The sequence below is a fragment of the Micropterus dolomieu genome, linkage group LG17 (genome assembly GCF_021292245.1).
Source record: "Micropterus dolomieu isolate WLL.071019.BEF.003 ecotype Adirondacks linkage group LG17, ASM2129224v1, whole genome shotgun sequence".
NCBI lineage: Eukaryota > Metazoa > Chordata > Actinopteri > Centrarchiformes > Centrarchidae > Micropterus > Micropterus dolomieu.
Genome location: NC_060166.1, coordinates 9,882,621 through 9,895,523, shown reverse-complemented (window position 1 = coordinate 9,895,523; position 12,903 = coordinate 9,882,621). Strand labels below are relative to the sequence as shown.

Sequence of the window (12,903 nt, the reverse complement as noted above, 5' to 3'; positions counted from 1 at the left end):
CCCCCCCCCCCCCCCCCCCCCCCCCCCCTTCCTCTTTTTAGTGTCTCTTGTTTTCCATTTGATTGATGTGTAATCTGCAGTCTTTATGCCGTGTGTATGCGTGTATCAACCGATGCATTAGAATGGTTTTGAGTCAGATGTCTGCACTCATTAGTGTGAAAATGGCCGATCTCTGTGTGGCTTTGTTTTGAGCTCACAGCTGGCTAGCTCAAGTCATAGAGAGCCAAGGTTGGTCCGTCCATTTAAGGTTGCCAGTGGATGCTGTGTGTTTAAACACATGCTGTCTAACAGGCAGGCAGGGAGGCCGACATGCATGTATGAAAACACAGCAGGCACACTGCTGCAGGTCTGTGTCTGCTGCTTGAGCCCTGACAGGGCGTTTTCTCCATGTTTCACAAAGGCCTGGATCTGGATTGAACAGCTTTTAGAGCAGCAAATAGGACCTGTTGATATTGATAAGCTTTATTAGAAAAAAATGTTTTGTCATCTCAGTGTAATTATTGGCTACTCTGACACACATACACAGGAGAAAGAAATGTTATTTGTTTTTTTTAAAAGAGGACACAGCTAACCACAGATAAGTTTAAAAAGTTAAATAGTACTATTTTTGAGACAAATAAATACATTCCTATTTCTACTGACAAATTAAAACACTTCCTTTCCAGTGAGCCTTAAAGACTAAAGTGGTAGTTTGATATTTAGGGAAATACACTCATTTGCTTTTTGGCTGAGCGTTAGATAATAAGACTGAAGCTAGCACCAGCAGGTGATTAGCTTAACTTAGCTTAGCATAAAGACTGAAAAAAGGGATAACGGCTAACCCGGTTCTGTCAAAGGCTACAATCACTTTTTAATTTCACTAATTAACATGTTACATCTTTTTAGTTTAAACCAAACAAAAAATAACTAAATGTAAAATCAAGAATTTCTGGTTTTACGGGGGGTTACGTGCTGGAATGATTTTGAAATAAAGCTAGTCTGGCTAAAACAAGTTTTTTGACATCTCCACATCTCTCTACATTTTTCATCAGTATGACAACATTTAAACATGTAGCAAGTCCTAACTACATTTTGCTGTTGAAACAGTTTTATGTAATCTAGACATCTAAAGATGTTGTACTTTTTGAGGAAATGTAGCTCAGATTTAGAAATCTTTTGACCCTCATATTTCCAAACCATGCTTATTGCACCGTATAATTAAGTAGGAGTTTTACGCAGCCTTCACTTGTCCTCTGCTTGCTAACATTAGCGCTGCATCAGGCTGAATTGAGATGTTTGTAAACCAATTGCTTTTTAAATTGGAGAGTGACAAACCAGTATCTTCATGCCATAGCTGAGCACAGCTAATGTAGTAAAAATCTTTAGCTTCCTTTTTCACGTCTCAGTCATCCAGCTCTCACACTCCAGCCTTTCTTCAACTCTCTATGCCCAGGTGTTTTGGTGAAGACACTTGTATCACCATACCAGGCATCGATGCAGTGGTGATGGTTTTGCAGCCCAGTGAGCCCAGGATAACCATCTCCGGAGTGGAGAGACTGAATCAGCCGGCCTCCGACCTCAGAGCGCCAGGAGGCATAGCTCTGTTCCAGGACCTCCACATCATCAGCACAGTCACCAGGGCGGACGCCACCGCACATCACACAGGTATGGACTGTGACGTACATCGGTAAGCTCTGTGCACTAGTTTTGAAATACTGGTTTCATCATGCTTGAAGCAAGTGAAAAAAAAATGTTGGAGGCTATATGTAGTTGTGGATTGTTCTGGTTGGAGTAAATTCACTATCTTTTTACATGTACTCCATGCCCAGAGACACAGCAGCAGGCAGCTTTAGCATGGACTACATGGCAGGGAGAAAACAGAGGGAGAAAAGGGAAAAACAAGAAGCCAAAGATTTTCCAAGTATTGTCCATGCGTGCTGCTTTTGAAGGTACAAATGTAGGGAATGTGATCTTAATGTACTACCATTCCAGTGACAAGCTCATACTCCAAAAAGTCTGAGTGTACCTTACAAAGTAGGAGATGCATACCTCCCTGCAGGTAGAAATCTGTCTTCACTAAATATTTCAACTGTTTTTCATATTGATAATGTGTTCACTCATTCATGAAGTCCCATAGCCTATGCAGTTCCACCTGTCTCGCCATCAAAACAAACCTTCAGAGAGAGCTGAACATTTCATAATGCCTCATGAGACTGCAAATCGGCAGCAGCGAGCATTTCTTTCATCTGGTACGTCTGCTCACGCTGTGAAGGCAACAAAACAAAAGCTGTGCTTTTACTCTCACATTGCCAAATGATCTAGTTTGGTGGGAATAAAGCTTATCAAAACTCCAATGAAGTAGTTACTTGTGAGTCTGTGTGATTCACAAGTAATTATCTACTCACTTTTCCATTATGTGTTTGCACAAAAGGTGGAAGAAGTAGAAGTTGAAGTAAAACCATAGTTAGAGTCATGTGACGTATTTCAGGGTCAAATAGAATATGTAGGCTGGTACAAAAGGTGTTTAAATCAGGTCCTCCAGATTTTGTTATCCGCCCACACCTTCCTCACCTGGGTTATTAGATCACTCAAAAGAGTATACACATGATAACACTCTTGTTATCTACGGCCATGACCTGATTGTGCTTCGCTCCTCAGTACATGTACAGTAAGACTTGTAACATATTAACTTAGTTCTAACATAACACTAACCTTCAAGTGTGCTTTCATACGATGGGCGAGGTTACCTAGTCGCCCCAGATCACTTTCCACTGGAAAAATTTATGTAAATGCCCATGATTTCAAGATGATTCATCAAACATGTTCAACATTTTACAGTAAGCAAAAAGAGAGGAATTTTGGACGTCAGAACGGCTGGATACGGCCCTGCCTCTTAGCCTTGCTGCCAATTTCTTATTAATTTAAACCCATAAAAGGTTTTATATTTGTAGAACTTTCCCAGAGCCTTAAAAAAGCTTGTATGTGTCTTACTGGTTACTGTAAATTGACATTATACATTGTAATTTTGCAGCATTACAATGCATAAATGAGTAAGCAGTATTTTAATGTTTGTCTACTAGAAGTTGCATGAGTCAAAAGTAGCATGACATAGAGTACAATACTACCACTAGTATTTACGTGCAGCTATATTGTAACACCCCCTCACATACAGTTGTCCGTTTGTCCCCTTTCACCAGCTGTAATCTACAGTGTAAGCTAGAGCCTTTTGTTCCATGGAGCTCTGCAATATGTTGAGTTAATTTCCTGCTGAATCCATCTCTCTCCATACAAGTCTGGAGGTATTAGCCTCTCCACTGTTTCCATACACTCCTGTATCTGTCTCTGTGCGAATGCAGACCCTCTCCTGCTGAGTAAGACCTGAGACGCCCCACAAGACTGATTCTCAGGGTCACACCGCCTTGACTGGCGCCAAATGAGTATGACATTTAAATCCTGACCAGTCTAGTCTCGTCCAAGGATCTGACCACCCCGGCAAGAATAGTCCGGCTCGGCCCGGCTCGGCCCTGGGCCCCGCAGCTCACAGCCAATTAGGAACAGATAAGCAGAGCCAGAGAGAGGTTTTAGCCCTCCATTGTGTGTAATGCGGCGAAGGAAGAGGAGCAGAAAGTGGCATTGCTTTCAGGAGCTCTTTCTGCTGGTGAAATAGAGACTGCAGCTGGGGGAAAGAGATTAGCTGAAACCCAGAGAAAGACACAGAAATGGAAAGAAAGAGATGAGGAGAGAGTGTGTGTGGGAGAGGGAGGCATGATGAAGTTTCATAATGAGCAGATTTTGTGTTCACTCGAGGCTTAAAGGATTCAAGATAAATCACATTTCTTTTGCAGGGCATGTAGTAAGTTTCTTTTGGACCCTGTTAATCACCCTCTTGCCTCCCTCTTTGTCTCTCTCTGTCATTCATTTGTCTTTTTATTGAGCCTGCTCCGCACTGCTTCATTCCTCGCTCCATCTCAAACCACAGTATCTTTTTAAGGCTTATTCTGATGCCTTTACTCAGAGCCAATGTCATCAGTTCTCCCTTTAACTTATCATCTTTACCCATTTGCTTTCAGGGTCATCTCCTCTTCTCTCTCTCCTCTTCTTTAGAATTTTTCTTTTGCTTCCTTTTATTTACTCCCACCCCTCCTGCACTCAGTGGCTCTCCATCTCTTTTCTCTTGTTAGTAATTCTTTCTGGGGAGCCCAGCTCGATTTTTTTCGTCCCACCCACAGTGTAGTTTTAAGAGCAGTGTAGGCTGCAAACAAACTATTCCTGGGACAGTCCTACACTCACACTCAATTTTTTTTGTTTTCCATTCATATGTCTCTCCTGCAAGTTTACAGGTAACAGCATGGGTAGTGCAAATGTGACAAATAAAAGGTTTTAATTTTTTCGGAAGATATCTAAAGAAAATGCAAGTTAAATTTTAAAGTGAGGCTACTTCCCTCCATTTTTCAAGAATTTTTTAAAATTGCTATAAAGCATCCTCTTTAGGTGAGTGAAAAGAAACAAAAAGCAGGAAACAACATTGTCTCCATTATAATGTGTATATTTTTTTGTCTTTCTGTTTTACTTACTAACATTTGAGTGGATTTACTGTGATAAAAGAGAAGAAAGAGAGAAGTATTTAGCCAACTCACTCAGTAATGTCATTTACACAGAAATATCTATCTAAAGTTTGCTAACATTAGCCACCACAAGCTACTGGTCTTAGCCTGGAGCAACCAAATCCATGAGCATACTGAATTGAGCAACAGCGTGCTTTCTTCTTATTATTGATATTTTTTGGCCACTTGGGGGAAGAATTCCAAAACAAGCTGAAAAAACTCATCTGTGTTTTAAGCTAACATGTTAGCAAACATTTGCTTACTTATACATCCAGCTGACACTGAGCAACGTTATAGCATTCATTTGAAGGGGTGTTTCCAATGTCAGTGCAGTATTCACTACCTTTTTTGCTCTATTTTTGTTTTTCGTCAACTCCTGAGGGAAATATCTCTGTTTAGCTGCTGCTTTATTACGTTCACCAGCAAGTTGCTTAGCAGTTAGTGTACAGTGGCAGCTCCCTGCTGCTAAGTAGAACTTGCTTGCCCCTCAACCAAAACAATGAGCTAACAAAGGCTTAAAAGCTACAGCTACATGAAAGTGTTCCCTGCAAGCCCCTACAACTCCAAAAAACTGCACTAAATAAATGCCTTCATACACAAAAGCAATACAGCAGTATCTTTTTTTCTGGAACACAACTTTCTTTCTGCGTGATTTGCTCACTCTTCCCCGTTTCTCCACCTCATCTCTGTATCCCTCCAAAGACCCCCATCCAGACATACACATCACATATCTATCGTTATCCATTGGGAAGCTGGTAAATGGGCATAGCCGGTTCACTCCCCAAGGAGTGTCCAGTGAGGGAGAAGGCTGGGTAGCAGTGAGAGGTGGAGGCTAGTGCTTAGCAGACTGTCAAAGAGCCCCAGCAGCCACCCAGCACTGCTGTGATGGGAGCTGCCTGAGGGGACTTGTTACCACGGCAGCTCATGGCACTGTCTGTGTTCACAGAGTTGACAAATAATTGGAGATTGAGAGTGGGAGCAAGTGTGCTGTGCCCTATACTGTTTGAATAATGGCAAGCGTTTTCTTCCACAAATGTTTTGACATGGCAACAGCAATCAGACTGTCATGTGACAATTGACCCTTCGCTAAGCCACGCCCTGAACACACGGCTGGCCAATCACAGCACAGTATAGCTCTTCCTGAGGTCGACACTTTCATGGCTGCGCGCCATTGTCCCTAATACAAAAAGGAGTCATTTTTTGGCTTTCTTTTGCTGTATTTTTCCAAGATATGGTCACATGGTAACGCTGTTCCTGGGGCACTTGTAATAGTTACAGTCGCTACCCAGAGAGGTTGAAAGGAGAAGTACGATTTAATCTCTTAGCAAAGGGTCAATTAAGGGTACATAAATTCACATCGGCCGTGTTGGGAGCAGTATTAGTTTGGTTCATTTAGTGAGATGAGAACAAAGGTACCCGAAGTAAGTAATGTAAGCTCACTGACGTGCCAAAAAATAGCCTTCGAAGAGAACTGCAGTGCAATAAGAACACATTCTAAACCAAAACTTGAAACTAACCCGTACAAGTTGTATTGCCTTTAGTTCTTCATGTTTGAAAAGCCAAGATTAACCAAACAAGGTAATGGCTAACTAATATTCACTGGTAAAAATTACAGCTGCGTGTGTGTGTGTGTGTGTGTGTAGCACGTGGACCCGGGGTGATGGAGGAGATTATTCATAATTTGGACTACTGTGATGTGCTGGTGTTGGGCGAGGAGCTGAGGCCGGAGCAGGAGTCCCTCCAACTGCAGCGCAGCACTATGCTCGGAAAACACCTCGACGCCACTAACTCCACCTCTGGCATGTCCATATATGGTAGGTAACTATGGTAACCACACCAAAAGCTACATGTGGTGGGTTCTTGGCCAGTTGGTTGATATAACATTTAGTCCACTGCTATTATTGTAACAACAACAACAGTTCTCCTCCTTTTGACACGTGCATAAAACAGCTCAACCGCCTGCATGTCCATAAGTTACAGGTTATTTCTATCCTCTAACTAGCTCCCTACATGTAGTAGCAACAACAACCCTCTTGTGTCCCTGCTTCTTTCCACAGGTGTGGACTCCATGTCCAACTATGAACAGGTTATCCGACAGGTGCGTTACTATAACTGGCAGCCCGAACAACTAGCAGAGAGAAGGTTTCGCCTCACCTGCTCGGAGCTCAACGGACGCTACACCAGCAATGAGTTCAACCTTGAGGTCAGTGTGGGCTCCAGCCTGACTCATGTGGGTTTCTAATGTCGATAGTGATACAGATTCAGCAAAATATCATACAGGTTATGTAACAGGTAAATATCCACAGAAATGGAGATGGATGAAACTGACAATTGGAGCTGAAACAATTAATTGACTAATCAGTTAGTTGACTGACAGATAATTAATGGGCAACTATTTTTATTATCAATGAATCATTTCAGTCTTTATTCAACAAAAATACCAAACATTCACTGGCTGTCAAAATGTGCCATTCTTTATAGCTGCCCACCTGAATATCTTTGGTCAGACTGGTAGTTGAAAAAACAAGTAATTTGAACCTAGGGCTCTAAAAAATTGTACATTTCTTACTATTTCTGAAAGACACTTAAACTCTAATTCATCCTCAGCACTGCTCTAGTAATGATAGTTTATTTGAGATTTCTATTCTATTCTATTAATGTATATTGTCTGCTATGTAGCAGATTGGAGTTACACAACTCAATTTCACACGTGACAATAAACCTACCTAATAAAAAGACCTTCTTTGAAATGAAACTTTCGTCATCAATAATGCATGTTTGTGATTGGCTGTTACTGACAACACAGGGGCGCTCTGCTGGTTTGAAGGATTTATTGTGGCAAAAATGTTGAAAAGGCCTGAGATATGTTTCAAACACTCCTAAAAGGACAGACAATCTAAGAAAATGTCACTAGGGCTGACAAGCAGCTCTAAAATAGTGGATAATGTTGTACATAATTGCTAAAATTTATATCTTTTCAAAAATCATTATTAAAACTTGTTAGTCAGCAATAGTTATCGCACGTTGTCACTAGAGATAATGCTGCTTCTTACTACCAACTGGTCCAAAGTGCTTGAACAGACAAATTAACTGAGCTGACTCAGCTCAGGTGTCTGGTAACACTGTCACTTCAAGAGCAAATTTAAAAAGAAGAGCAGCAGGAATACCAGTAGCATCACTTTCACTCTTAGTGACAAATATCTTTTGTAAAATAGCAGCAGAAACATGGCAAATTCCATGTATACCAGAAATATGCAGAAAAAACATTTGAACTGAAGCTCTATTTGATGAAAAATGTGTGTAGTGAAAACTACATGAACAGGCGGGTTATTAACAATCACTTTAATGTGAACCTTTCAGTTTAAAGGTGCACTTGAAGTTAAAGCATAACTCCAAAGCAACCAGAGACAAGTAGACCTTTAGCACGCAGACACACAGACACAGCCTGGTTCAACATATCAAATGAAGGCAAAACTGCAACACAGAACACTTCTCCTGAAGAGACCTTAACCCATTCTACAGTGAATCAGGCAGAAACATTCACACACACCCAGATTTATTACACTGTTCTTACTTGATGAAAATGCCGAGACCAGTTCCATGTGTTGGCTAACTGTTGTTTCTTTCTGTCTCTGGTCTGTGTGACTTATTTATACATTCTCTGGTGTTTACTTTAAATCTAGTTTACATTTTACATCCCTGTATTGAGCTGACCCTGTCCCCAAAAAGGCATAAATACATTAACTTTCTCATTTCTCCTGCCCTCTCTCTGAAGTCTTTACTTTATTCTGTCTCAAATATACCATTTGTATGAGTCAAGCCAAGTTTAGGCGTACATTTGGGAAACACTGGGACTGAGTGATCATTTTACCTTCCAACATCATCACTTCTACTTCATCTGTTCCCAACCAGGTGAGCGTACTGCACAGTTCAGAAGCTGGGGAACATGTCAGTCACATGGTAGCCCCGCCTCAGTACATGCAGGTGGTCCACCATCCGTCCATGATTCATGAGCTGTACCCCAGCCACAGCTCAGGTAAGAAAACATGCACGTTTTATGTTCAATGCTTCTAAATCCTTTGTAACAAACTGTTTGATGTATAAGATTCAATTTGCATTCTTTATTGTTTTTATATCCTGGCATTTTAATATCACATGGATAATGTTATATTATATGTTATAAGAACACATTAACAAGTCTTTTATCACAGAGCTCAATCTAAACATAGGAGAGGCGGGGATGATTTATTGGAAAATAGCCTAATTTTGCGTAGAAGGAAACTGCCCCAAATAGTACAAAAAGTAGACCAAATTATCTCAACCTGCCCAAAACAAGTTTTACCTGCCCTGAACATATATTTGTCTTTCTTTGCCCCGACTTGTTTGAGGGGGCCATTTTTTACCTGCTCCTACCTTTGGCAGCAACGAACATATATTTGTCTTTCTTTGCCCCGACTTGTTTGAGGGGGCCATTTTTTACCTAAGCTCCTACCTTTGGCAGCAACGTTGCTAACTGCAGCTCCTAGCGGCTAAGAGATGACAGGTAACGTAATGCGAGAGCCATGTGACATCTCTTGTAAGCAGAATTTCGATTCAATTGCTTATTGAATATGTGGGGTATAAAACACCAACATAGAAGTGGTGCTCCCTCCAAATCAAGATTTTGTATTATTTATGATTTGTTCTCGACAGGAACCTCAATGCTCCAGACTCCTGTAGTCACAACGTGTAATGTTTCAAATAGGATCCATGACTCACGCTTTTTCTTGACTAAAAGAAATTGCTTTTCTTGTTACTACCCCTACTATCATTACAGCTCAGTTTACGCCAAAGCTCTGGGGATTGTCAAATGGCATCCTGGGAAATGCAGTAAATGTCCAACCAAAGTAAAAGTACAATAATACAAGGCAGGTTGAGAGAAAGCGAGTGCACAAAAAAATTAATTACAACACGCAATTTGAGAAGCATTAACAATGTGAAATGAGTGATGTATAAAGATTTTCTGAAGGGGGGGTATGCTTTTAAGATGACTTGATAAAACACCGATGGGCACTTGGAAACCCTCACAGACGGAGGATGCTGAGGATCAGACCCGTGAGCTTCTTGCGAACCACTGAGCCTGAGATGAGTTTTTATGTCAGCTATCCATTTCAGGGTAAACACGGCTAGATCCAAGGGAGCGCTCGGTTTCTAGTTTGTTTATCGTTCTGTTCATCAGACTGCTGCTCTCACACAGAGGTCCTCGGTGATAGAGAGCAGTGTAAACTCGCTCCCCTTCTCAAATGATTCACCAGGCATATTCCCCTCCCTTGGTGCATGTGAGTGATCTGAAGTAAAGAGAACATGGTGAGGAGAGACATTGGTCTTAATCTACCACACCAGATTTAATTATTCATCAGCCTCTAATGGATTCTACTTAGATTCCTGGAGAGTTCTGTGGCCAGTGCTGTTAACAGCTCAGAGAGTTGGAGTGTTTGTATGTCTATGTGTTAGTATGTGTGTGTGTGTGTGTGTGTGTGTGTGTGTGTGTGTGTGTGTGTGTGTGTGTGTGTGTGTGTGAAAAGGAGGCCAGAGGAGCAGAGAGGATGGTGGGCTGATGGAAATCAGGAATAAATGTATGGCACTAACTAAAAATAAAAGAGATTTCCAGTTGTAGATGCAGCAATAACGTGTTTTTAGCACATGTGAATGTTTCAGATGATGATGATGATGTATGTAGAGTACAAAGTGGAGGGAAAATGTCGGGGTGGGTGTGTGTGCACATACAGAGTTAGTGTGAGGGGCTGCATGAAGCTTCACAGCGAGGAAGATCAAAGGCCGTGGATTTAGTGTGAAAATCTAGGGAACTAGACTGAATCAAATGATCAACTGAAGAGTCCTCTGTGAGTCTCTCTCTCGTTAAACACACACACACGCACACACACCAGCCGGGACTAGTGGAGAGAGGGCAGGCACAGAAAAGTCGTGTTATCTCAGTAGGCTGGAGATCAGAGCAGAAGAAATAAGCATTTTAGATCAAGAGAAATCCCTAAACGTGCGTTGTGGTTATGCTATTAAATAGAGCTTGTGATACATCTTTGCAGCTGTGTATTGCACTGAGACCTAAATTAAATGCACTTAAGTTTTGTTTTTCTTTTTTTTTTTATATATTTGAAAAAATCTGTAACTTACACACGACTCAGTTCAATCTCTTTGGCTTTCTTAGCTCTTTTTTGACTAAATCAAATCCAGCAGGCCTTGGATACAAATCCAACTAAAAGCTTAAACATGGGGCAAGTTTTTTGTGCTCTCTTCTGTGTGTCAGTCAGATAATTTGTGCCACGTTTAAAAAAAAAAAATAACAATAGAGGGCATGTATTAGTTGAAATACAGAGCAAGGATCACTAGCAAACACCATAAGTAGCAATGTACCACTTTGTTTCTTGCACGTTTCTTTCACTGAAGAAAACTTCAGGTCAGATTAAATTTGTCAAATACCATTTTTGGATTCATATGTAACTGAGAAGGTCTGTCTAGGTAGAAGGTAAGGATACGGATCTTTTAGACCTTCCACATTTTATTGGACCAAATTGCTCAAATTCTGCTCATTTCAAGAGCCATTTCAGGATATTTGCGATGCTCAGAAAACTTGATTCATGGTTTTGCAGCCACTCCCAAAAAGACAAATGTCTTTTGGGCCACTGCGCATCACGTGATTGTGAAATCCAGGGTGTGGCTACTATGCTAAAATCCCCTTACAGCCCAGAACTGTTCCTGGAAGCTGGGCTGATGTTCAGCAGGTATAATGTTTATCAATTTTCCTCATCAAAGTATTGTGTGTTAGCATGCCAACATTTGCTAATTAGCACTGAATGCAAAGTACAGATAAAGCAAATGGGAATTTCATAAATAATAGTTATTGCAGTTCAGCTAGAAGGGGATATGACTGTCTGAACAAAAATGCATGGCAATCCATCCATATTTTTGAGATATTCCAGTCTGGAGAAATGGACCAACTAGTAGACTGACATTGCCATCCCTAGAGCCGTGGCTAGAAAAAGAGATATTGATTAGTGTAGGCTTAAAAATACAGGAACAACCACAATGCAAAAAAAATAACATCAATATACTATCACAATAATTAAAGATCACAATCATCAACAAAGTACCCATCTTATTTAAGGTTAAAAAGACATCTCATACAATGACATGAGAAAGAAAATTAAAAAATCAATAGGCTATCAAAAGGCAGTCAGCACCCAAGGGACCAGATAACCATAACAGCAACAGTTAAAAAGAGACTTCAGCTATGACATGAGGGGGAAAAAACATGGATTTATCTATAGCCTGACACAGAATAAAGAGCATTACTCGGAAAGGCTTTGTTATAACGGAGGAGTGTGGCGTTTCTAAAATGGAGAAATGTAATTGAGCTGCATTATGGGACGTGTAGGATCCAGTGTTTTTTGAGCTTCTGCTGCATTTTTTGTCTGCCAGCCGTTGGTACCCCAAATGCTTCATGGTTTAAGTGCAATACTAAAAGTACTGGAGTACGTCAACTGTTTTAAAAGAATGAATCCAGAAAATTATGTTTTGGCGAAAAAAGTTTGACCAGGTGAAGGTCTTCTGACCAAAGCGTAAAATTAAATGTATTTTAAAATAAAGTAGTGTGTGGGATTCCTGGTTCTTTGTCAGTTAACTGTTAAAAGATTCATATTAATTTTAGCATACGGAGCGACTCCCTGAGGCAGGGACGTGCACAGGGGGGTTGCTCTGGTTGCCCGGGCAACTGCCCGTTTGCCTTTCCTGACTCAAGTTGCCCTTCCGACTCGCCCTTCCGAGAAAAAAAAATAAAATAAAAAAATAATCGCGATCGCAAAGCCTCATTCACTTCCATTCGGGCACCGAAAGTGAAAGTCAGTAGGGGAAGGGCAAACTCTGTTTAAGTGGCTGCACTGCTGCAGCGCTGCCTGCACGTCAGTCGATTCTGTTCCCTACCGGAATTCCTGTTTCCTTCCTTTATGCAATCATACTACAACAAATCATGCGTACCAACAGAAGTGAATACGAGCTAGAAGCGCAACTGAATGTACGGGAAGCCAAAAGGTTAAAAAAGGATTGTATTTTTTTCCGAAATCTAAGCGTTTTTTTATTTAATATTTTATTAGAAGCGAGTTTTCCCCATCTGTCAATTCAATCTAGATTATTTATTTTCAAATAAAAAAAAAAAAGGAAAAAAAATAAAAAATAATAATGATTAAAAAAAACAATAAACAATAATATAAGGAACTCTTTTTCTCATATGTATTTTGGTGACATTTATATTGTTAATACATTTTGG

The 12,903-nt window shown here is 40.7% G+C and overlaps 1 protein-coding gene across 1 annotated transcript in view; it reads left to right on the top strand.

Annotated features, from left to right (window-relative positions):
• LOC123986046 (calsyntenin-2-like) overlaps positions 1-9,869 on the top strand; it is a 279,612-nt gene extending 269,743 nt beyond the window's left edge. The window contains exons 12-16 of the mRNA XM_046074108.1: positions 1,433-1,644; positions 6,227-6,397; positions 6,641-6,786; positions 8,496-8,619; positions 9,802-9,869. Of these exons, the coding sequence (XP_045930064.1) occupies positions 1,433-1,644; positions 6,227-6,397; positions 6,641-6,786; positions 8,496-8,619; positions 9,802-9,869 (721 nt within the window). The remainder of the gene's footprint in view (positions 1-1,432; positions 1,645-6,226; positions 6,398-6,640; positions 6,787-8,495; positions 8,620-9,801) is intronic.
• Positions 9,870-12,903: the final 3,034 nt, after the last annotated feature.